At 42.3% G+C, this 26749-nt stretch overlaps 1 protein-coding gene across 2 annotated transcripts in view; it reads right to left on the minus strand.

The window, feature by feature from the left end:
• PDE4DIP (phosphodiesterase 4D interacting protein) overlaps positions 1 to 26749 on the minus strand; it is a 1987893-nt gene that overhangs the window by 743005 nt on the left and 1218139 nt on the right. For both annotated transcript variants that reach the window (XM_077276217.1, XM_077276216.1), the window contains one exon: positions 16066 to 16117. In XM_077276217.1, the coding sequence (XP_077132332.1) occupies positions 16066 to 16117 (52 nt within the window). The remainder of the gene's footprint in view (positions 1 to 16065; positions 16118 to 26749) is intronic.

A 26749-nucleotide genomic window follows, 5' to 3' on the forward strand; every position in this document is an offset into this window, starting at 1 on the left:
CGTCCCACGAAGTAATCCATCTGAAGGGGTTAACTAATATTACAGGCAGGAGCCCTGCTAAATGCAGCTGTGCTCCGTGCTTGTAATTCCCCAGCGAATGAATGAAATGTAGGTCATTGACCTACATTTCCTTCAGTCGCGGTGAGGCGCCCTCTGGTGGATGTTCTCATGAACTGCAGCCTGGGAACTTTTTCCCACGCTCCAGGTCATATGAGGACATCCACCAGGGGGCGCATCACCGCGACTGAAGGAAATGTAGGTCAATGACCTACATTTCATTCATTCGCTGGGGAATTACAAGCACGAGCACAGCTGCATTTAGCAGGGCTCCTGCCTGTAATATTAGTTAACCCCTTCAGATGGATTACTTCGTGGGACGAGACGGTTCACCAGAAGGTATGTATCTTGTGCGTTTATTATTTTTCCAAGCGAGGGTGTTCCTGATGGATTGAGAGAACAATAAATTATTACAACAACCGCTGTGTTTATTTCATTAAAAAACTTTTAAATCATGTGTGTGTGTGTTTTTTAACCCTTTCGTACTATTGGATTAATAATGGATAGGTTACATAGTTACATAGTTATTAAGGTTGAAGGAAGACTGTAAGTCCATCTAGTTCAACCCATAGCCTAACCTAACATGCCCTAACATGTTGATCCAGGGGAAGGCAAAAAAAACCCATGTGGCAAAGAGTAACTCCACCATGGGGAAAAAAATTCCTTCCCGACTCCACATACGGCAATCAGACTAGTTCCCTGGATCAACGCCTTATCAAGGAATCTAGTGTATATACCCTGTAACATTATACTTTTCCAGAAAGGTATCCAGTCCCCTCTTAAATTTAATTAATGAATCACTCATTACAACATCATACGGCAGAGAGTTCCATAGTCTCACTGCTCTTACAGTAAAGAATCCGCGTCTGTTATTATGCTTAAACCTTCTTTCCTCCAGACGTAGAGGATGCCCCCTTGTCCCTGTCTCAGGTCTATGATTAAAAAGATCATCAGAAAGGTCTTTGTACTGTCCCCTCATATATTTATACATTAACATAAGATCACCCCTTAGTCTTCGTTTTTCCAAACTAAATAGCCCCAAGTGTAATAACCTATCTTGGTATTGCAGACCCCTCAGTCCTCTAATAACCTTAGTCGCTCTTCTCTGCACCCGCTCCAGTTCAGCTATGTCTTTCTTATACACCGGAGACCAGAACTGTGCACAGTATTCTAAGTGTGGTCGAACTAGTGACTTGTATAGAGGTAAAATTATGTTCTCCTCATGAGCATCTATGCCTCTTTTAATACATCCCATTATTTTATTTGCCTTTGTAGCAGCTGCCTGACACTGGCCACTGAATATGAGTTTGTCATCCACCCATACACCCAGGTCTTTTTCATTGACGGTTTTGCCCAGCGTTTTAGAATTAAGCACATAGTTATACATCTTATTACTTCTACCCAAGTGCATGACCTTACATTTATCCCCATTAAAGCTCATTTGCCATTTATCAGCCCAAGCTTCTAGTTTACATAAATCATCCTGTAATATAAAATTGTCCTCCCCTGTATTGATTACCCTGCAGAGTTTAGTGTCATCTGCAAATATTGAAATTCTACTCTGAATGCCCCCTACAAGGTCATTAATAAATATGTTAAAAAGAAGAGGGCCCAATACTGACCCCTGTGGTACCCCACTGCTAACCGTGACCCAGTCTGAGTGTGCTCCATTAATAACCACCCTTTGTTTCCTATCCCTGAGCCAGCTCTCAACCCACTTACACATATTTTCCCCTATCCCCATTACTCTCATTTTATGTAACAACCTTTTGTGTGGCACCGTATCAAAAGCTTTGGAAAAGTCCATATATACTACGTCCACTGGGTTCCCTTGGTCCAGTCCGGAACTTACCTCTTCATAGAAGCTGATCAAATTAGTCTGACATGAACGGTCCCTAGTAAACCCGTGCTGATACTGGGTCATGAGGTTATTCCTCTTCAGATACTCCAGCATAGCATCCCTTAGAATGCCCTCCAGGATTTTACCCACAGTAGAGGTTAAACTTACTGGCCTATAATTACCGAGTTCAGTTTTTGCCCCTTTTTTGAATATTGGCACCACATTTGCTATACGCCAGTCCTGTGGTACAGACCCTGTTATTATGGAGTCTTTAAAGATTAAAAATAATGGTCTATCAATGACTGTACTTAGTTCCTGCAGTACTCGGGGGTGTATCCCATCTGGGCCCGGAGATTTGTTAATTTTAGTTATTTTTAGACGCCGCTGTACTTCCTGCTGGGTTAAGCAGGTGACATTTAATGGGGAATTTTTATCACTAGTCATTTTGTCTGCCATGGGATTTTCTTTTGTAAATACTGATGAAAAAAAGTCATTTAGCATATTGGCTTTTTCCTCATCCTCATCCACCATTTCACCCAGACTATTTTTAAGGGGGCCAACACTGTCATTTTTTAGTTTCTTACTATTTATATAGTTAAAGAATATTTTGGGATTATTTTTACTCTCTCTGGCAATGAGTCTCTCTGTCTCAATCTTTGCTGCCTTGATTTGCTTTTTACATAATGTATTTAATTTTCTGTATTTATTTAATGCCTCCTCACTACCTACTTCCTTTAATTCTCTAAATGCTTTCTTTTTGTCCCTTATTGCGCCCCTTACAGCTCTATTTAGCCATATTGGTTTCCTCCTATTTCTAGTATGTTTATTCCCATACGGTATATACTGTGCACAGGTCCTATCCAGGATGCTAATAAACGTCTCCCATTTTCTTTGTGTATTTTTGTGTCTCAGGATATCGTCCCAGTTAATTGCACCAAGATCCTCTCTCATCCGTTGGAAATTTGCCCTCCTGAAGTTTAGTGTCCTTGTCACCCCCCTACTACCCATCTTATTAAAGGTTACATGAAAACTTATTATTTTGTGATCACTATTCCCCAAGTGACCCCCAACCCTTATATTTGATATGCGGTCTGGCCTGTTGGTTAATATTAGGTCTAGCAGTGCCCCCCTCCTTGTTGGGTCCTGAACCAGTTGTGAAAGGTAATTGTCTCTCATAGTTGTCAAAAACCGATTACCTTTGCTGGAACTGCAGGTTTCTGTTCCCCAATCTATTTCAGGGTAGTTGAAGTCCCCCATAATAATGACTTCTCCTTGAGTCGCAGCTTCATCTATTTGCTTTACGAGGATATTCTCCATTGCTTCCATTAGTTTTGGAGATTTATAACAAACCCCTATCAGTAATTTATTATTTTTTCCCCCTCCCCTTATCTCCACCCACAGAGACTCTACATTTTCATTAGATTCACCTATATTATCACGCAGGATGGGTTTTAAGGTCGATTTTACATACAGACACACCCCACCCCCTCGCTTATCTGTACGGTCATTTCTGAACAGGCTATAGCCCTGCAAGTTAACAGCCCAGTCATGGCTCTCATCCAGCCACGTCTCAGATATCCCCACCATGTCATAATTATGCTCCAACAACATTAGTTCTAATTCATCCATTTTGTTGGCGAGGCTTCTGGCATTAGTATACATGCACTTGATGTTACTCTCTGTACCTCTATTCGCTCTTAAATTACTAACTGTTCTAACCCCACCCCCCATGCCACCGCCACCCCCAACTTCCTTATTTGTGCCCAGGTCTCTATCTGCACTATCTTCCCCTCCTATAAAATGAATACCCTCCCCCCCAATCCCTAGTTTAAACACTCCTCCAACCTTCTAACCATTTTCTCCCCCAGCACAGCTGCACCTTCCCCATTGAGGTGCAGCCCGTCCCTAGCGTAGAGCCTGTAGCCAACTGAGAAGTCGGCCCAGTTCTGCAGGAACCCAAACCCCTCCTTCCTACACCAATTCTTGAGCCACTTATTAACCTCCCTAATCTCCCGTTGCCTCTCTGGCGTGGCACGTGGTACAGGCAGTATTTCGGAAAATACCACGTTGGAGGTCCTTGCTTTCAGCTTGCAGCCTAATTCCCTGAAATCATCTTTAAGGACCTTCCACCTACCTCTAACTTTGTCATTTGTGCCAATGTGCACCATGACCGCTGGGTCCTCACCAGCCCCTCCCAGTAATCTGTCCACCCGATCAGCGATGTGTCGGACTCGAGCGCCAGGTAGGCAGCACACCGTCCGACGATCCCTGTCTTTGTGACAGATTGCCCTATCTGTTCCCCTAATAATTGAGTCCCCCACTACCAGCACCTGTCTGGCCTGCCCTGCTCTCCTTTTTCCCTCCTTACTGGAGCAGTCACTCCTCCGGCTTTCAGAGGACATGCCTGGCTGCAGCAGTGCTACCCCTGTACTGGCACCCCCCTCATCTGCCAACTTAGCAAACTTGTTAGGGTGTGCCAGATCAGGACTAGCCTCCCTGGCACTCTTCCCTCTAACATAATTGACGCCTCTCCATTATTAGTCTGGCTTAATGTCACCTTCCAATAGCAAGGTGGCATTAACCCTTCATTACCCCATATCCCACCGCTACAGGGAGTGGGAAGAGAGTGGCCAAGTGCCAGAATAGGCGCATCTTCCAGATGTGCCTTTTCTGGGGTGGCTGGGGGCAGATGTTTTTAGCCACGGGGGGGCCAATAACCATGGACCCTCTCCTGGCTATTAATATCTGCCCTCGGTCACTGGCTTTACCATTCTGGCGGAGAAAATTGCGCGGGAGCCCACGCCAATTTTTTCCGCCATTTAACCCTTTATTTCAGCAGCTACAGCGCTGAAATTTTGCACATACACACTACTAACATTAGTAGTGTGGAATATGCAAAAAAAAAGGGGATATGAGATGGTTTACTGTATGTAAACCATGTCTCATATCCTGTCGGGTTTGTGCAGGAGAAATGAGAAGCCGGCAATTGAATTACCGGCTTTTAACACATATCGCGCTGAATGAAATCTAAATACAGAATATATATATATGTGTCTCAATGACATATATATATATATATATATACACTGTATATATGTTTTCCCGAACATTTGAGCACATAAATCCATTAGATGTCGGTTTTGCAAGCCTGCGCGAAAATCTCGCAGTACGGATGCCATACGGATTACATACGGAGGATGCCATGCGCAAAATACGCTGACACACCCTGCCTACGGATCACTATTTTGGGAACATTTCACCGTATTTCGGCCGTATTACGGCCGTAAAATACGGACCGTATTGTCTTACGCCGAGTGTGACGCCGGCCTCATTGTGAGTCATGAGGAAAAAAAAAAAATTGCCAACGGATTTATGGGAAAACGTATTTGAACTGTATAAGACAGGAAAGAGATACAAAAAGATATCCAAGAAATTGATAATGCCAGTCAGAAGTGTCAAACTGTGATTAACAAATGGAAAATCAGGGGCTCTGTAAAAACAAAACCACGGTCAGGTAGATCAACAAAAATATCATCTACAACTGCCAGGAAAATTGTTCAGGATGCAAAGAAAACCCCACAAATAGCATCAGCTGAAATACAGAACTCTCTGAAAACTAGCGATATGGCTGTATCAAGATGCACAATAAGGAGGCATACAATATGAAAAACAGCACAGAGCCAAGCCTCAAAACTTTGGGAACAAGGTAATTTGGAGGGATGAGGCCAAAAGTGAACTTTTTGGCCATGTAGAGATCAGACTGAACCAAAGAATCCATTTTGTCTTCCTCCTGAGAAATCTGATAGATACAGCAAGAAGTATATTTCTGCAAACTTGACATCTTCTTTGTTTTGTTAGTAATCACGCGCGCATTCCTCCTTGAAATTGTAGCTTTTTTATCCACATACCAAATAATTGTAACTCTACACTAGAATAGACTTGCTTTGTAAGTGATTATGAAATATGAGCGCTTATGCGCATGTCTGAAAAATGTCTAAACTTTTTATCTATATAAAGAAGGGATCGTGCCCAGTGAGGAGAGGCGTGCTCTGAGGCCATCCCTATGTATGAACACACAACCTTTGTGCTGCGTGTCATTTATTTGGATCCCATCCAGGAAGCCAGGGACGGAGAGGACTCAACATTCTTTGGCGCCCGAACAGGGACCCGAGGCGAGAGTATCTACTCAAGATTCACCTGTGGATACGGACAACGGAGATCTGGGATAATGGACGGCAAATGAACTGAAAAACCTGGCCAGGTAAGAGACATTATTAGTTCTCTTTTATCTGCCCTGTATTATCCGAAAGATCTCTATGAGCCGTGTCACGCTGGGTTAGTCTAGTAGTGAGTAGATACCTATAAAACTCGGGTTACCATATTGTATAGATTTATAAGTCCTGTCCCTGGCAGTGTGTGAACAGTGTGAAGGTTGTGGCATGTTGTGAAAGAAGAGCAAAAGTACGTAGAAAATAAGCCGAAATAGTTGGGGTATAAGCCTTATACACGGAAGTCAGCCTAACTGGGTCATGTGCTTGCGTCCTTTCGAGGAGACCTCCGCCCATGCTTGACTATTCATTAAGTGCTTAACCTCCTTCATTTCTGGATAAGGTTTGATAGAATGAGCCCAGGACGCGGTTTCATGAGCCTGGGACAAGTATGCTAACTGAGACAGAAAGTTTTGTGATCTGTATGGTGTTGCTGAGTCTGTTTGCATGTGCAATAGCACTCAAGTACGTCCTGCATATTAGAAGAAACGGAGCAGACGAGCCTTTCAATATTTTAGCTCCCTAGGAGAGAAGGCAACGAGACATCACCACAGAGTAAGTGGTTGTCCAAACGTCACCTAGGGTAGTCATAGCTAATATTGAAAAGAAAAATGGGAAATAAACAGACAAAAACTGTCTTAGGACAAGTGGAAGCAGCAGATATCATACAGGAAAGATGTGGGAAGACAGTCAGAAGACAGATTAGAAGGGTAAGAGAAAAATTGGGAATTTCAGAAGCACTTATGTTCAGTACAGAATGGGAAAGAGTAAATAAAGAAAGAGGAGGAATAGTTAAAGATAATGGGTGGGAAGATATTGTGCACTGCATGATAAAAGTCTCAAAAACAGCAAGAGAGGAAAATTGGAGATATGATCCAGACACTTTCAAATGGTCTATAGGAAGGAAAGGATGTATTCCACCTTCTTATTTAGATCCAAATGCCCAATCATTTGTACCATCTGGAGGAGCAGAAGGAGGAAAACAATTTCCAGCCTTGTATCCCAATCTTAGTGGGGTAGGAGGATGGGAATGTTCACACTGTGGACAACAAAATCCAGATTGGAGAAATGACTGTTTAGCTTGTGGCGCACCTAGACACAATACGGTACTTGCACCTATAAGGACTGTACCTAGACCTTTTAGAGAAGCTGGCGCCAATGGAGTAATGGCAACCCACTACCATAACACACGGCAATATTTCCCTTGGTCCCCTGCTGAAGGTATGTCTCTCTTGCATAACGCGCCAGACCCCACTCAGTTTCCAGTCAGATTTGCACAATATATACAGCAAATTGTGCAGACTCACGCAGGAGTCTGGGCGGATGGAGAGGAATTATGTAGAATGAAAATGACTCCTGGTCTCTTCCAGGAGTTACTGGCATATCTACAGGGACATAGGCCACAGGCAGGACAAGTGGGACAGGCAGGACAAGTAGGACAAGCAGGAGAAGGTGCCCTACAAACGGTAGAATCAGGCAATCAGTTTGTAGACCACTTAATAATTTTCATGAGGCAGAAACAGAGGCAGAGAGGAACAACGGGAGTGGTGGCTCAGAAACCTGGTCAATCAGTAGATGAGTATTATCTAGGGGTAGAAAATAGCTTTAGAGATGAAGGAATAGATCTGACCACTCCAGGAATGATGAGGTTAATTACAAAAACCTTCATAGATGGATTGTCTCCAAAAGTAAAGGAGAAACTTAAGGCCGCAACTCCTGATTGGAGAACCTTGGAAGACCCACACTTGGCTAGGCAAAAAGCCGTAGGGATAGAGTTGGATTTAAGAGAAAATCATAAGCCTGTCAGAATAGCGCAAGCAAACACAACAGGAGGGAGAGCAAGACACAATTTTCCTTGTCATTACTGCAAAAAGCCAGGTCATTTCCAAAAAGAGTGCAGGAAAAAGTTGGCAGATATAAAGTCAGGCAAATTTGTTCCCAGAAATAACCCTCCCCAAATGGACAACCAGCAGAAATCTACCATCATAGATGGTCCCATACCAGATTCAGATTGACTCGATGTGTTACAAACTTCCCTACCAGCTAGAAGGCCTATGATTCAGGTGAATGTGGGGGGGAGAGAGATTCCATTTTTGATAGATACAGGTGCAACTTCCTCAATTTTGAATCAAGATTTTCTTCCAAACCCGGAAGACATTTCACAACAAACAACTTTTGCTGAGGGTTATGATGGGGTAATTCGAACACTGCCATATACTGTGCCCCTAGAGGTCTCATTAGGACCTAAATGTTTTGCATCCAGATTTTTGTATGCCAGAGGTGCCCCAACATGTTTGTTGGGAACTGATGTCCTAAAGAAATTAGAAGCTAATATCAATTTTAGGAAAGATGGCACAGTTATGTTGACTATCCCTGATGATGCAGAATCATTAGAACAATATGTCAGAATTCAGGCTTTTGAGGATTTTACGGAAGAGAAAGAATACACCACAGATCTAGACCTCTCAATGATCCCAGAAACACTGTGGGCACAGGGTGACACTGATGTGGGATTATTGCATATCTCTCCTGTAAAATTATCTGTGCAACCAGGAACTGTTCTCCCACAGCTCAGACAATACCCTGTGAGTGCCCAACAGGAACTAGCGATTACAAAACAGATAGAGGAATACAGAGAGAAAGGAGTTTTGGTAGAGATACAATCACCTGCTAACACTCCTCTGTATCCAGTCAAGAAGAGAACTCTTGATAAGAGTTCTACACCCAAATATCGTATGGTACATGATCTAAGAGAAATAAACAAGGTTCTAGATCCAATCACCCCAGTTGTACCCAATCCTCATACGTTATTATCACAGATACCAGTCAGTTCTCAAGTATTTACTGTAATAGATCTTTCAAATGCATTTTTCTCGGTTCCTTTACACCAAGATAGTTGGCATTTGTTTGCATTTACATTTAAGGGCAAACAGTTGGCGTGGACACGCCTTCCACAGGGAATGATACACTCCCCTACTCTTTATTCAAATGCCCTACAAACAGTCCTTCAGAGGTTTGAACCTGAACCACAGGTAGTAATTTTGCAGTATGTGGATGACATACTACTTTGCTGCCCAGATCTAGAAACCGCAGAAAGGTCCACTGTAAGTTTACTATGTTTTCTAGAAAAAGAAGGGTGTAAAGTGAATAGACAAAAGCTACAAGTTTGTCGGATCAAAGTGGTCTTTCTAGGTCATTGCATTTCTCAAGGTAAAAAGCATCTTACACCTCAAAGAACTGAAGCAATAAGACAGATGAATGAGCCTAGAAATCATAAACAGCTACGAGCATTTCTAGGAATAGTGTCTCATTGTAGACAATGGATTATACATGCCAGTCAACTAATGCAACCACTGTATGACTGTGTAAAAAGTGAACCTTATTTGTTGACAAAAGAAGGTCAGATTTCGTTCCAACAATTAAAAGATGCCCTTGTTTCAGCTCCAGCGTTAGGGCTACCAGACTACACCAAACCATTTCAGCTTATGGCTGCAGAAATTGATTCTCATGCTACAGGAGTTCTTACTCAGAAGCATGCAGGGAAACAAAGACCAATTGCATATCTTTCAGCAAGGTTAGATCCAGTAGCTAGGGCAGCGCCAACCTGTGTACGTGTAGTTGTTGCTGTCTCACTATTGTTGGACAAAGCATCAGAAATTGTCCTAGAGTATCCACTCACAGTTCAAACTACACATGATGTTTATGGGATATTAAACCAGGTCCAACCAAAACACATTTCCATGGCCAGACATTTGCGGCTACAGTGTTCTTTGCTGCTCCCCTCTACTATCACATTTGCAAGGCTTCAGACTCTTAATTTAGCAACACTGCTACCTCTCGAGTCTGAAGGGGGGAATAAGGACACTGATCCACACGCAAATTTTTTCCCTACAGACACACATGATTGTACAGAGCTCATTTTACAAGAAACGGTAGGCTTACCCAATGTATCCGAAACACCACTTCAAAATCCAGATTTAGAGCTGTTTATAGATGGTAGTAGGTTTGCAGATGACACAGGTAACTTCCATACAGGGTATGCAGTTGTGTCAGAATCTGAAACTCTCAAAGCAGAACCGCTTCCACCGAAACAGTCTGCACAAGAAGCAGAACTAACAGCATTGATTGAAGCACTAAAAATAGCTGAGAATCAGACAGCTAATATATACACTGATTCTAGGTATGCACATGGTATTGTGTTTGATTTTGGAGTAATCTGGAGAGCTAGAGGTTACATGACAGCGTCAGGACAACCTGTAAAACATGCTTCTCTGATCAAACAGATCTTAGAGGCTGCACAAGAAACAAAAGAAGTAGCAGTAATTAAGGTAGCTGCACATGTGAGACTCGACACTAGGGAATCTAGGGGAAATGATAGGGCTGACAAAGCAGCCAAAGCAGCGGCAGTTAAACCCTTACAACAGGTCCATACTGTAAACCCCACAGAAAATACTGAAGATAGACTAAGACAAGCACAGGAAGATGCAGGAGAAGAGGAGAGGGACAGGTGGAAAAAGGAAGGGGCAGAAGAACAAGCAGGAATTTGGAAGAAAGATGGACTAATATGTCTACCTAGAGCCTGGTACCCGATTGTAGTTGGTGGACTGCACCACCCTACTCATGTGTCTGCAAATGTAATGACACTGCTGGCAAAGCAAGTCTGGTTGGCTCCAGGTTTTGGCAACTATGCAAGAGACTATTGTGCTGCATGCGCTATATGCCTGGCACATAATCCCGGACAGACAACAAAGACCCCTATGAAGCACCACGTCCGACCTCTCTACCCGTTCCAGCGATTACAGATAGACTTTATCCAGCTGCCAAAAAGTAATGGGTATGAGTATGTGCTGGTGTGTGTGGACATGTTCTCAGGGTGGCCAGAGGCCTATCCAGTTCGGAAGGCTTCAGCTAAAAACACTGCTGTAAAGCTAGTTGCCGAACTGATACCCCGTTACGGTCTCCCTGAAGTGATCGAGTCAGATAGGGGTACTCATTTTACTGGAGAAATATTTCAAAATGTACTGAAAATGTTGGGTGTTGAAAGTCAGTTACACACTCCGTATCATCCTCAAAGTTCTGGTAAGGTGGAACGCATGAATGGAACTTTAAAATTAAAAATACAGAAAGCCATGGCTGAAACAGGAAAGCCTTGGACAGAATGCCTTCCACTGGCCCTGTACTCAATACGCAATACCCCAAGGGGTAAGACTAAACTGTCTCCATATGAAATTTTGTTTGGCAGGACTGCCAATTTAGGATGTTATTTTCCACAACAACTTGTATTAAATATTGAGTCATTGACTTCTTATGTACAAAATCTTCAGAAACAATTAACTAAGGTGCATGCACAAGTTTTTGCTTCCCTTCCAGATCCTGACAACACTGAAGGAAGTCACAAGTTGGAACCAGGTGATCAAGTCTATGTAAAAAGACACACCAGAAAGGCTCTTGAACCAAGATTTGACGGACCCTTCCAAGTCCTGTTGACAACACCTACATCAGTCAAGCTTGAAGGAAAGGCATCATGGATACATGCAAGCCATTGCAAAAGAGCAGTATAAAACTCATGATATTGATGTTAATAGTATTAACCACAACGAAGGCATGGGAAAGACTAAATTCTCTAACCCCTTTGAACAATAGATTCGTACAACATCATAGAAAATTAGTGCATGATTTGTTAAATAATATGCAACCTTTGGCAGATTGTTGGATCTGTACCCATTCACCAGTATCAGCTACAAGTATACCTTTTCTAGCAGTTCCCGTGTCAGCAGAAGAAATATTCGCTTGGCCTGATTGTTCAGACAAACTGGCCAACAACCAAACTGGTAATACTAGGCTGTGGAATACTACAATCGCCATACCAATTGTGGGATGGGTAGAATTTCCTTGGTGGCAGGGTAATCTCTCAGGGAGTAATACACATCTACAATATTTAGCATTCAGGGGAGGAAAATGGGTACCTAGAGATAAGACTAGATTAACTGATTTAGGACAGGTCCCCACAGAAAATCTACAGCTCAGTTTCAGTACAACCGTCCCTTCCTCTGATGCTTTTAAACCTGTAGTATTGGAAAGATACATACATAATAGAAAATGGGAACATTCTGAGTTGTTCCCCCAAGGTGATGCAAACAGTTGTACAAGTAAGCCAGGGAACCTGATTTGTAATGAATCCGATGAGTATGTCAAAGGAATGCCTGTATGTGGGAATCCCGCAGCCGGGTACTGTAGTCCTTTGGGACAAAAACCCTCTTGGTGTATGCTTCAGAATGTATCTAGTTTTGTGGATTTGGCTCATAGATTGGTATTACAGCACTCAGCTTTATGGGATCTGCCTGAAGGTACATTTTGGATATGCGGAGAAGGAGCATATAAATGGCTTCCCGTAGGTATAAAGGGTACTTGTACATTAGGACGCCTAACCCCGGCTACTTTCATAATTTCAAATAAACAAGTGAATATGCAAGCCGTGCCCAAGCACACACTGTATAAAAGAGCTGCAGACAATTCACCACGTCCTTCGGGAAGGCCACATATAGTACAGATGGGAATTTCTAACAAAATTGCTAGTACCATTTTTATTTATCCTATGTTAACACAAATGTGGGATAAATTAGTTAGAGCCACGGATTATCTAGATGATCAAATTTGGGATATATTGGATATACTAAACACTAGTATAGCTGTACAGAATCAGCTTATAATAGTCATCAACCAACATACTCTGGTATTGGATTACCTAACTGCCTCACAAGGGGGTATGTGTCAAATCATTGGACCCACCTGCTGTCATTATATAGACCCGAATAGTATTATGAGTATGACATTTAAATTAAAAGACGTACAACGGCTCAGAGATCAGTATGACAAAGACAATGACCAGAACAAGGATAGCTGGTGGTCTGATACCTTCTCATTTCTTAACCCAGCCAACTGGTTCAGAGGGATCAGTGGGTGGATTGCTGGGATTATGCAGAGCATAATACATATAGCTATAATTATTGTAATTATATATGTATTATTCAAGATTGTGCTCAAGGGTATCTCAGTATGCACAGATAAATTTTGTGTAATAGATGCAAGAGTATAAATTTTCTTCTTTATTCTTATGTTATCCTCTAGTGATTCTAATTAATATTACCGTACTAATTTTTGTTTTTATATTTTAGTATACTGCTAAAGAAGAAAATAATTTGCGATAGAAGAATTACTACTAGATTTGATTCTCTTATTAAAATATAAGCGTATATATGTGTAATACCAAAAATAAAGGCTTTGTCTTTGGCCCTGTGGTAATATATAAAAAGAATATGTCAAAGGGGGGAATTGTAGAGATCAGACTGAACCAAAGAATCCATTTTGTCTTCCTCCTGAGAAATCTGATAGATACAGCAAGAAGTATATTTCTGCAAACTTGACATCTTCTTTGTTTTGTTAGTAATCACGCGCGCATTCCTCCTTGAAATTGTAGCTTTTTTATCCACATACCAAATAATTGTAACTCTACACTAGAATAGACTTGCTTTGTAAGTGATTATGAAATATGAGCGCTTATGCGCATGTCTGAAAAATGTCTAAACTTTTTATCTATATAAAGAAGGGATCGTGCCCAGTGAGGAGAGGCGTGCTCTGAGGCCATCCCTATGTATGAACACACAACCTTTGTGCTGCGTGTCATTTATTTGGATCCCATCCAGGAAGCCAGGGACGGAGAGGACTCAACAGCCACAACCATAAATGTTACATTTGGAGAGAGGTCAACAAGGCCTATGATGAAAGGAACACCATTCCTACTGTAAAACACGGATGTGGATCGCTGATGTTTTGGGGATGTGTGAGCTACAAAGGCACAGGAAACTTGGCCAAAGTTGAAGGAAATATGAATGCAGCACGTTATCAGCAAATACTGAAGACACATTTGCACTCATCATCCCGGAAGCTGCACATGGGACGTACTTAGATGTTTCAACATGTCAACGAACCAAAAACAAGGCCAAGTTGACCTGTCATTGGCTACAGCAGAACAAAGTGAAGATTCTGGAGTGGCCATCTCAGTCTCCTGACCTCAATATCATTGAGATACTCTGGGGAGAACTCAAGCATGCAGTTCATTCTAGACAGCCCAGGAATTTACAGGAAATGGAGGCTTTTTGCCAAGAAGAGTGTGCAGCTTTATCATCTGAGAAAATTAAGAACCTCATCCACAACTACCACAAAAGACTTCAAGCTGTCATTGATGTTAGAGGGGCAATACATGGTGTTAAGAAATGGGGTACGTGAAATTTTGATCAGGGTCATTTGGATGTTTTGGGTTGTCATTATGATTTTAAAAGAGAAAACGCAATAGTTTGACAATAAATGGCTTCACCCAACCACTAACCATGAGAGGAGAATAAGTTTTGGTGTTATCATTCATATTCTCTGAAAAAAGGACAAGAAAGCAAAAATTCTGCTGGGGTATGTAAACTTTTGAGGACAACTGTATATGTTTTTATGAATTTTTCCTTTGAAAACGATGTGTAAATGACAGAGAATTTCTCTATCTAAAAGCTCATGTTAAAATTGCATTGCAATTTGATAGCAATTGCACTGCATTCGGATGTAAATCGGATGCTAGGTGTGAAAAATTGGATTGTACTTGTGCAGCGCCCCAGAGTCCTGGTCGTTGCAGTACTGTGGCTCCGCCACTAAGGGGAGCTGTGGTACGTCTGATGGCACTGAAGGAGTTCATCTGACCAGGTATCACAGACACCAATACATTTCACAGCCGGGCCTCCAGGGGGAGCTAAGGGTTCTATTCATTAGGCCACTCCTCACATACTGGTAAAACTGGGTGTCAGGCAGGAAGTTGGATAGAAAGCTGACTGGGTTGGAACCAGGCAACACCTTGTGGCAGAGGGTGTTGTGCGAGAAGATTCGGTAGGGTCCCTGTCAGGGGTGGGATCCTGACAGAGGCCTGGCAACTAGAGAGAACGTAACGGGACCGTGCCTGCTCAGCATAGCGGCGGTGCCCAAGGAAGGATTAGAAGCGAGATAGATTGTGCTGAGTGAGAAACGAGATCAAAGCAATAAGGAGAATACCAGTAGGAGTCGTGCTGTGAGACCGAGGCAACATTCTACTGAGGCGCACAACCGGCGGCCGGAACGCCGAAGAAGTATTTATAAATCTAGCTTCAAGCAATACTTCAAACCAACGGCAGGACAGTCAGTCATAGGCGGGCTGTCTCACCTAAATCACCTACGAAGACATAGGGGGCAACTTGTGGAGAGGGGCGACTCTAGGGTCCCAGAAGAGCTCCGAGCCTACCCGTCATACGGGTGCCGTCCTAACCGTAACATCAGGGAGGGACGGAAGATTAGCAGAACATCATCTAATCGAGTTGTGAGGGAACTTAAGAAACAGACACAACAGTTGTGGGGACTTTCCGTAAGCACAGCAGGGAAGGACCACAACACATAGCGCTAGCAGGAAGGCACAGATTTCCACCTGCAAAGAGAACTCTGGAGGTGCCATTGGACCGGCCGGACTTGCGCAGCCTGGTTAACCGTATTCCGGATTGAGGACCCAGAGATCTTCAGTAAAGAGGTAAAGAGACTGCAACCTGATGTCCTCGTTATTTACTGCGACCGGCATATCACAACTACACCATCATCATCCACATCTATTACTGTACGCCCCTCAGCAGGGTCACGGACCGGGCCTAGCCACCGTGACAACCCCAGAGCAGAGACTCAGAGGCCCGGTACCGGGTACCCCTCGGCCCTGCGGCAGTGAGGGCGCTACACTTGTTTGAGACTCGCATTACACTTGTACGGCTCTCATATGTTTAGTGTGACTCTGGCCTTAAATTGTATCTATAGACCTTACTAAACAGAAAGTAATATAATATTTACCTGTTTAACAGGAAGTCTTCATTCATATTTTTATTCACGTTTGAGAATCCTTCTGTAAATGAAAAATAAAATATATAATAATATACCAAAATATGTAAATTTAATTAAAATTATTTTATTTCAGTAAATGTAAAATAATAAGATGTAAAAATATCAGTTTTAGGTATAACCGCAATTGTGTTTAACTCCTTTATCCCATATGACATACTATCCCGTCAAGGTGACCAGGGACTTAATTCCCAGGGACGGGATAGTACGTAATAGGGATCGGCCGCGCTCACGGGGGGAGCGCAGCCGATCGCGGCCGGGTGTCAGCTGACTATCGCAGCTGACATCCGACACTATGTGCCAGAAGCAGTCACGGACCGCCCCTGGCACATTAACCCCTGGCACACTGCGATCAAAGATGATCGCAGTGTTCCGGCGGTACAGGGAAGCATTGCGCAGGGAGGGGGCTCCCTGTGGGCTTCCGTGAGACCCTCGGTACAAGGCGATGTATTCACCTTGTACCGAGCTTCTCCTCCTTGCAGGCCCCGGATCCAAAATGGCCGTGGGGCTGCATCCTGGTCCTGCAGGGAGGTGGCTTACCAGTGCCTGCTCAGAGCAAGCGATGGTAAACCTGCAGCCCTGCATGTCAGATCACTGATCTGACACAGTGCTCTGCAAAGTGTCAGATCAGCGATCTGAACTTATAACATGATGCCCCCCCCACCCCGGGGCAATGTTATAAAGTAAAAAAAAATATTTAGATGTGTAAAAAAAATAAAAAAAGTATTCCTAAATAAAGAAAAAAAAATACATATTGTTCCCATAAATACATTCCTTTATCTAAATAAAAAAAACAATAAAAGTACACATATTTAGTATTGCCGCATCCGTAACAACCCGACCTATAAAACTGTCCCACTAGTTAAACCCTTCAGTGAACACCATAAAAAAAGAGGCAAAAAACAACGCTTTATTATCATACCGCCGAACAAAAAGTGGAATAGCACGCGATCAACAAGAAAGATATAAATAACCATGGTATCGCTGAAAACGTCATCTTGTCCGGCAAAAAATCGAGCAGCTATACAGCATCATCAGGAAAAAGATAAAAAAGTTATAGTCCTCAGAATAAAGCGATGCAAAACTAATTCTTTTTTCTATAAAATAGTTTTTATCGTATAAAAGCGCCAAAACATAAAAAAGATATAAATGAGGTATCGCTGTAATCGTACTGACCCAAAGAATAAAACTGCTTTATCCATTTTACCAAACGCGGAACGGTATAAAGGCCCCCCCAAAAGAAATTCATGAATAGATGGTTTTTGGTCATGCTGCCTCACAAAAATCAGAATAAAAAAGCGATAAAAAAATGTCACGTGACCAAAAATGTTACCAATAAAAACGTCAACTCGTCCCGCAAAAAACAAGACCTCACATGACTCTGTGGACCAAAATATGGAAAAATGATAGCTTTAAAAATGTGGTAACGCAAAAAAATATTTTTTGCAATAAAAAGCATCTTTTAGTGTGTGACAGCTGCCAGTCATAAAAATCCACTAAAAAATCTGCTATAAAAGTAAATCAAACCCCTCTTCATCACTCCCTTAGTTAGGGAAAAATAAAAAAATTGAAAAAATGTATTAATTTCAATTTTCCCATTAGGGTTAGGGCTAGGGTTAAGGTTAGGGTTGGGGCTAGGGTTAGGGTTGGGGCTAGGGGTTAGGGTTTGGATTACATTTACGATTGGAATTAGGGTTAGGGGTGTGTCAGGGTTAGGGGTGTGGTTAGGGTTATGGTTGGGATTAGGGTTAGGGGGGTGTTGTAGTTAGGGGTGTGGTTAGGGGTGTGGTTTGGATTAGGTGTGTGTTTGGGTTGGTTTCAGTTAGAATTGGGGGGTTCCACTGTTTAGGCACATCAGGGCTCTCCAAATGCGACATGGCGTCCGATCTCAATTCCAGCCAATTCTGTGTTGAAAAAGTAAAACAGTGCTCCTTCCCTTCCGAGCTCTCCCGTGTGCTCAAACAGGGGTTTACCCCCAACATATGGGGTATCAGCATACTCAGGACAAATTGGACAACAACTTCTGAAGTCCAATTTCTCTTGTTACCCTTGGGAAAATAAAAATTTTTGGGGGGCTAAAAAACATTTTTGTGGAAAAAAAGATTTTTTTATTTTCACAGCTCTGCGCTATAAACTGCAGTGAAATACTTGGGGGTTCAAAGTTCTCACAACACATCTAGATATGTTCCTTGTGGGGTCTAGGTTCCAATATGGGGTCACTTGTGGGGGGTTTCTACTGTTTAGGTACATCAGGGGCTCTGCAAATGCAATGTGATGCCTGCAGACTAATCCATCTAAGTCTGCATTCCAAATGGCGCTCCTTCCCTTCCGAGCTCTGCCATGCACCCAAACGGTGGTTCCCCCCCACATATGGGGTATCATCGTACTCAGAACAAATTGCACAACAACTTTTGGAGTCCAATTTCTCCTGTTACCCTTGAGAAAATACAAAACTGGGGGATAAAAAATAATTTTTGTGGAAAAAAAAAATTTTTATTTTCACGGCTCTGCGTTATAAACTGTAGTGAAACACTTGGGGGTTCAAAGCTCTCACAACACATGTAGATAAGATCCTTAGGGGGTCTACTTTCCAAAATGCTGTCACTTGTGGGGGATTTCAATGTTTGCAAAAAAAACAAGGAAAGAAGCCATGCATAAAGAGCGCACACCCAGAAAAATACAATCTCAATAGCAAAATGTAACAATAATTTATTGAACACAGAGACAAGTGCACAAAGATAAAAACATGTTAAATAACAACAACAGACACACCACTGGTCCCATGGTAGATGTTAATAAAGAGACGGCCTAAATGCGGATGATAAATCACAAAGGCAAAAAATACACCACCAATATAATGTTAGAAAAAAATGGACATTGAACATTATATGAGGAAAACCTACAATGTAAAGGGTGAGATGCCATGCATCCTATGCATATATAAGCATAGTGTAGCCCCCTATTTGAATAACCAACAAATAGCAATGTATAGGTATGAGTAAATACAGCAGGTCTGGGCGTCCCCAGACAACCATGTAATAAATAAAGTACCCTTATGCTGTTGGAAATGCTAGGGCCACCAATACGGCCCCAATCAGCCAGGAAAAAAAGGGGGAAAGTGGCCAAAATAGAGGAACAAGACCACCTCACCAAAGTAAAAGTGCCAGGAAGATGAAGGTCTAAGGCACAATGGTAAACAGAGGAGCAAAAGGGGGGTAAAGAATGAGACACCCAGTAGGTAGTCCTGTGCGTGGTGTGGGCCGTCAGCCGTCAGCAGTCAGCAATGAGGGAAGATGATCCCGGGATCCAAGAGGTGTGGGAAAGGCCCCACGCGTATCGCTGCTAGCCGCAGCTTCGTCAGGGGAAGTACAGGGCAATAGGTCAAGGAGTCTTAAATAGCGGTAGGTTGATTAAGAGAAATTGCCAGCAGGTGAGTGAGGAACACCCAGGTACATACCGTGAGCAGCGCCAACATAAGCGCTGTATGCATACACCTGCACAGGAGGTACATGATCGCAGGTGAAAACAATGTTTAGGCACATCAGGGGCTCTCCAAACGCAACATGGCATCCCATCTCAATTCCAGCCAATTTTGCATTGAAAAGTCAAATGGCGCTCATTCCCTTCCGAGCTCTGCAGTGGTTTACCCCCACATATGGAGTATCAGTGTACTCAGGACACATTGCACAACAACTTTTGGGGTGCAATTTCTACTGGTACCCTTGGGAAAATAAAAAATTGGGGGCGAAAAATTCATTTTTGTGAAAAAATATTTTTTATTTTTACGGCTCTACATTATAAATTTCTGTGAAGCACTTGGTGGGTCAAAGTGCTCACCACACATCTAGATAAGTTCCTTAGGGGTCTACTTTCCAAAATGGTGTCACTTGTGGGGGCTTTCAATGTTTAGGCACATCAGGGGCTCCCCAACGCAACATGGCGTCCCATCTCAATTCCAGCCAATTTTGCATTGAAAAGTCAAACGGCGCTCCTTCACTTCCGAGCTCTGCCATGCACCCAAACAGTGGTTTACCCCCACATATGGGGTATATGGGTACTCAGGATAAATTGTACAACAACTTTTGGCATCCATTTTCTCCTGTTACCTTTGGTAAAATAAAACAAATTGGAGCTAAAGCAAATTTTTTGTGAAAAAAAATTAAATGTTCATTTTTTTTTAAAACATTCCAAAAATTCCTGTGAAACACTTGAAGGGTTAATACACTTCTTGAATGTGGTTTTGAGCACCTTGAGTGGTGCAGTTTTTAGAATGGTGTCACACTTGGTTATTTTCTATCATATAGACCCCTCAAAATGACTTCAAATGTGATGTGGTCCCTAAACAAAATGGTGTTTTAAAAATGAGAAATTGCTGGTCAACTTTTAACCCTTATAACTCCCTAACAAAAAAAAAATTATTTCCAAAATAGTGCTGATGTAAAGTAGACATGTGGGAAATGTTACTTATTAAGTATTTTGTGTGACATATCTTTGTGATTTAAGGGCATAAAAATTCAAAAATGGAAAATTGCGAAATTTTCTAAATTTTCACCAAATTTCTATTGTTTTTTTTTTTTTTACAAATAACGAAGTACAATATGTCTCAAGAAAACCATGTCAGAATCACTGGGATCCATTGAAGCGTTCCAGAGTTATAACCTCATAAAGGGACAGTGGTCAGAATTGTAAAAATTGGCCCGGTCATTAACGTGCAAACCACCCTCGGGGCTTAAGGGGTTAATACAGGTGATATGCAAACATCCCAAAATATGTGTTTGCAAATAGACTGATTTAGTTTTTTATCCCTTGCCATGTGGCAATTCAAATTAAAGGGTTGATTGACATTTAAAATTGCTAGGTCATGCAAGAGTTCAAGTCCTCTTCCTCACTAAAGAGGTAATTTGCATATTAAATTTTACAGAGGAGCATTGCATGGCCCATATGACTCCTCACACTGGCATCCTGCATGTTAGTCACGCCAAACTACTGCAATTGTCGCTGGCCTGGCGGGCTCCTCACCCACCATCAAATACTTTACCTGGATGTGTGTTCTCAGATGCACATTCAGCTGAAGTGTACTGCACAGCACAGACCCATAGGGTACGTGCACGGCAATATGCGCTACTGACCAATCAGAGGAAAGCAGCTGACGTCAGTGTGCACGTGACCGGTGGTGCATGGCAGTGATGTCATGCGCTCCCGCTGCTTGCACAATGAAATAAGCTGCCGGGTTCAGAAGAGGACGATGAGCATCAGGGGAGTGGAGGGAAGGTCAGTATTTTTTTATTTTTAAATCAGTCAGTGGCCATATTACCACATGGATGACTATGGGCTGATATTATATAGATGACTGTGGGCAGTACATTATACTACATGTATGACTATGGGCTGTGCATTATATTATATGGATGACTATGGACTATGTATTATACTATATGTATGACAATAGGCTGGGCATTATACTGCATGGATGACTATGGGCTGTACATTAAACTACATGAATGGCTATGGGCTATGCATTATACTACATGGATGAATATGAGTTGTGCAATATACTACGAAGCATACCAAATATGCCCTAAACTACAAACAGGACTGTGAGAATCAGGACAACCTACAAAAATAGTCCTCCAGAAAGATCATATAAAAGTAATTTTTATTGAACCATATTAAAACATAATTAAAAACAGGGATGACATTATACAAAAAGGACAAGCAGACATTGGGCAGAAATATGCAATAGGTCCAACAGTAATAATACTTGTATATATAACATCACTAATAGCCCATCATAAATAAATCAATAAAAAGCACAATGCTAAAAAGTGGATCAAGTGATAAAGTGCATATGCATTTGGACCAAGAGCATAACAAGGTGCTGGGTACAACTAGTTTAATAATGAGATGCAGTATATGATAAGCACAGTTGCTTAGGAACCTAATATAAAGATATTCCTCTGCACATCATAGTCATACATGAAATAAAGTAGAAAAAAATTCATGAGACATGTTTAAGCTGATGAGAACACATAGTTACCCACGATCCAGGCTGCCACAACGTACCCCCTGACGCGCGTTTCGAGAATCTCTTTCTCAGAAGGGGTGCACTATGAATTAGGGGAGAACTATGTGTAAGGGACATATACCAGAATGGGGGAAATATATATATCAGGATGGGGCTCAGGACAAGGGACACATTCCAGGTTGGTGGATATATAAATCAGGATGGGTAGAGGATGAGGAACATATATACTTAGATAGGGCAACATATGCCCACTGACAAATACATGAACATATAATTTTAAGGGTAGGTTAATGTTAACATAGATATCAGATAGAATAGATAGATAGAATATCAGAAATAAAATCCAGAAAATCACACTGTCTAAATTATATAAATGTATTTGCATTTTGCAGTGAGAAATAAGTATTTGATCCCTACCAACCATTAAGAGTTCTCACTCCTACAGACCAGTTAGACACTTCTAATTAACTTGTTACCTGAATTAAAGACAGCGGTCCTGCATAGTCCTGTCCACAGACTCAATTAATCAGTCAGACTCTAACCTCTACAACATGGGCAAGACCAAAGAGCTTTTGAAGGATGTCAGGGACAAGATCATAGACTTGCACAAAGCTGGAATGGGCTGCAAAACCATAAGTGAGGCTCTGGGGTGAGAAGGAGATAACTGTTGGTGCAATAGTAAGAAAATGGAAGAAATACAAAATGACTGTCAATCGACATCGATCTGGGGCCCATGCAAAAAGAAACCCATTATAGCACATTACGCCGTGAATGTTTAAAATCCTGCAGTGCCCGCAAAGTCCCCCTGCTCAAAAAGGCCCATGTGCAGGCACATCTAAAGTTTGCCAATGAACACCTGGATGATTCTGTGAGTGATTGGGAGAAGGTGCTGTGGTCAGATGAGACAAAAATTGAGCTCTTTGGCATTAACTCAAATTGCCGTGTTTGGAGGAAATTATGTCTATGACCTAAAGAATACCATCCCCACTGTCAAGCATGGAGGTGGAAACATTATGTTTTGAGGGTGTTTCTCTGCTAAAGGCACAGAACTACTTCACTGCATCAATGGGAGAATGGACGGAGCCATGAACCATAAAATCCTAAGTGAAAACCTCCTTCCCTCCACCAGGACATTAAAAATGGGTCGTGGCTGGGTCTTCCAGCAACACAATGACCCAAAACATACAGCCAAGGCAACAAATGAGTGGCTCAAAAAGAAGCACATTAAGGTCATGGAGTTGCCTAGCCAATCTCCAGATATTAATCCCATAGAAAACTTATGGAGGGAGTTGCCAATCGACAGCCTCAAAATCTTAATGATTTAGAGATGATCTGTAGTTATGGGCCAACCCCCCGATGATTGGGATCGGCGGGTTTGCCCGAGTTTTTTTGTAAAGTTCGAGCTCGGAGCCGGAGATGACGCGAACTTGCGTCCCAACCCAGAGCTCGGATCTGTAAAACAAAGCATAAAATTAAGAATAAACATTATAATTATACTTTCCAGTCCAGCGAGGCGTCCTCCCGTCTCGCTGCCTCCCGGCCGCTTCTACTTCTGGATCCGCTCATTAACTTACGGGTTATTCACTCCACTGCTCGGCGCTGGGCAATTTTTGGCCGGCATCAGCAGTGTTTGTGCAGTGAAGTCAGGGTTCACGAACACTGCCGTAAAAATCCGAAGACTGCCGAGTGCAGTGAATACTGCCTGAAGTTAATGAGTGGCCCCGAAAGCAGATGTGGCCGTGAGACAGCAGGACGGGAGGACGTATCGCAGGACAGGTAAGTATAATTATAACGTTTATTATTAATTTTATGCTTTTTACAGGCCCTGGACCCGAACTGTTACATGGGTTTCCCATGGAAACCCCTGTTGGGGATCTTGTGACTTCACAGTTCAGGTTCGTCCATCCCTAATGAACTACAAAGAGGAGTGGACCAATATTCTTCCTGACATGTGCGCAAACCTCATAATCAACTACAAAAAATGTCTGATTGCTGTGCTTGCCAACAAGAGTTGGTATTAAGCCTTGTTTGCCAGAGTGATCAAATACTTATTTCTTACTGCAATATGCAAATAAATTTATATAATTTAGACAATGTGATTTTCTGGATTTTATTTGTTATATTTTATCTCTCAATGTTAAAATTAACCTACCCTTAAAATGATAGACTGTTCATGTCTTTGTCAGTGGGCAAACTTACAAAATCAGGGATCAAATACTTATTTCCCCCACTGTTTATATACAGTGGGTATGGAAAGTATTCAGACCCCTTTAAATTTGTCACTCTTCATTTCGTTGCAGCCATTTGATTCTTTTAATTCTCTGCATTAATGTCTTTAACCAGTGGCGTAACTACAAAGTTATGGGCCCCGATGCGAACTTTCAAATGGGGCCCCCCACCATGCCAAAATATATAGGTGAATTAGAAATTGCGACACGCACGAACGAACACGATCTGCGTTAGTATACATGCACCATTACAGAATTAGTTGTAGGCTGTGTTCACAAGACTGAAGTTCACTGTCTGTATACAGACCACCACCTCCAGCCTCGTGGAGGGTATCCTGATCCAAACTCACACCCTCATCCTGGACTTCCTCTTCACGTTCAGTTTGTCCGAAGATGGAGACAGCGACACCAGCGCTGATTGGTGCCGGGCATCTCAACAGCACATCACAGCCCCGAGGGAGTCATCACAGCCACTGTGGGGACGGCGCCAGCACAGGAGGTGAGTATAGGCTTTATTATTTTATTGAACATTTAGTTTAACACGAGGTTGTCCTAGTGGGAGACAATCCCTTTAAACATCCAGGCAAAGAAAAAACAGAAGTGCACTCACCGGTCTCTTGTTCGAAAGTCCTCGTTGTCCACGTTCTCCCCAAGTGTGCCCACATATGTTCTATGTTCTAAATAAAGGACTTTCGCACAAGAGACTGGTGAGTTCACTTCTGTTTTTTCTTTGCCTGGATTTTTACATTCCACTTTTTGTGTGCATCCAGTGTCTAAGGTCAAGCATACATGGCATAGCAGCGGCAATCAGTTGTACTATTTATTTGTGGAGGCGGTGACACGTAGGCACATCGGTGCTGTGTATTTTTTCTATATCTCTGCAATCCCTTTAAACAGTGGACTCTTTATTAGCCCATGTGGCAACATTTCAGTTTCATATCAGAGAAATGTTCTGTTATTGATCTGAAACGTTGCCACGTTGGGCCAATAAAGAGTCCGGCACTTTTATCACAATCAATCAGAGTGGTGTGTTTGTGTGTGTGTGTGTGTGTGTGTGTGTGTGTGTGTGTGTGTATATATATATATATATATATATATATATATATATACAGACCCACACACACACATTATATAAGTGAAACTGCGACTGAGGTATGTACGTTATATACATTATACCACTGTGTGTAATATACTGCGACCGCTGTGTATAGCCCATATAGGCCAGCTGCAGTGTGTATGTGTGTGTGTGTGTATATAACACACACACTGCGGCTGGCCTATATGGGCTATACACAGCGGTCGCAGTATATTACACACAGTGGTATAACCTATATAACGTACATACCGCAGTCGCAGTTTCACCTATACAATATATATATAGACTGCTGTACACGCATTATATAGGTGATACTGTGATTGCAGTGTATAGTCGCACTATATATACACAGCAGTATCACCTATATCACGTATATACACATTAAAGTATGAAAAAATAAAAAAATAGTAGGGCCGCACCCTAAAATAATAACGTCTCTATGGACAACAGGGTGCCCGTCCTCACCAGGGGATCCATCCCAGTATAAAGATCCAGATACAAATGAAGAAAGGGACAGCACCACAGCAGATGTGAAGAAACAGCTTACGTGTTTATTCTGCCTTCTGCCACCATTTTTTGATATTTTGATACTTTAATGTGTATATACGTGATATAGGTGATACTGCTGTGTATATATATAGTGCGACTATACACTGCAATCACAGTATCACCTATATAATGCATGTACAGCAGTCTATATATATTGTATAGGTGAAACTGCGACTGCGGTATGTACGTTATATAGGTTATACCACTGTGTGTAATATACTGCGACCGCTGTGTATAGCCCATATAGGCCAGCCCGTGTTGATATAACTGGACAATGTGGAGGTATTTGGAGCCTCCTTTGAAGATCACTTGCAGAAGCTTCGACAAGTCCTGAGGTGGTTATGAGATCATGGGCTCAAGATCAAACCCAGGAAGTGTCAACTGTTCCAATAGCAGATAGAATATCTGGGGCATGTGATTTTTCCAGAGAGGGTGCAGCCGGCCACCAGCAAGGTGGATGCTATCCGAAACTGGCCTCAGGGTGCTTTTTAAGGTCTGGCAGGTACATTCGGAAGTTTATACCCAAGTTCATCCATTTTTCTGGCCCACTAAATGAGCTACTAAGAGGCATGAAAGGGGAGCCCAAGAATCGACCCATCAAGTTTGGACCACAGTGGCAGGAAACCTTTACAGCATTGAAAAAGGCCCTGACCAGTGCTCCGATCTTGGAGTATGCACGGTTCTATACCCCCTTCTTGTTGTACATGGATGGAAGCTTAAATGGACTGGGGGCTGTGC

The sequence above is a fragment of the Ranitomeya variabilis genome, chromosome 8 (genome assembly GCF_051348905.1).
Source record: "Ranitomeya variabilis isolate aRanVar5 chromosome 8, aRanVar5.hap1, whole genome shotgun sequence".
NCBI classification, from domain to species: Eukaryota; Metazoa; Chordata; class Amphibia; order Anura; family Dendrobatidae; genus Ranitomeya; species Ranitomeya variabilis.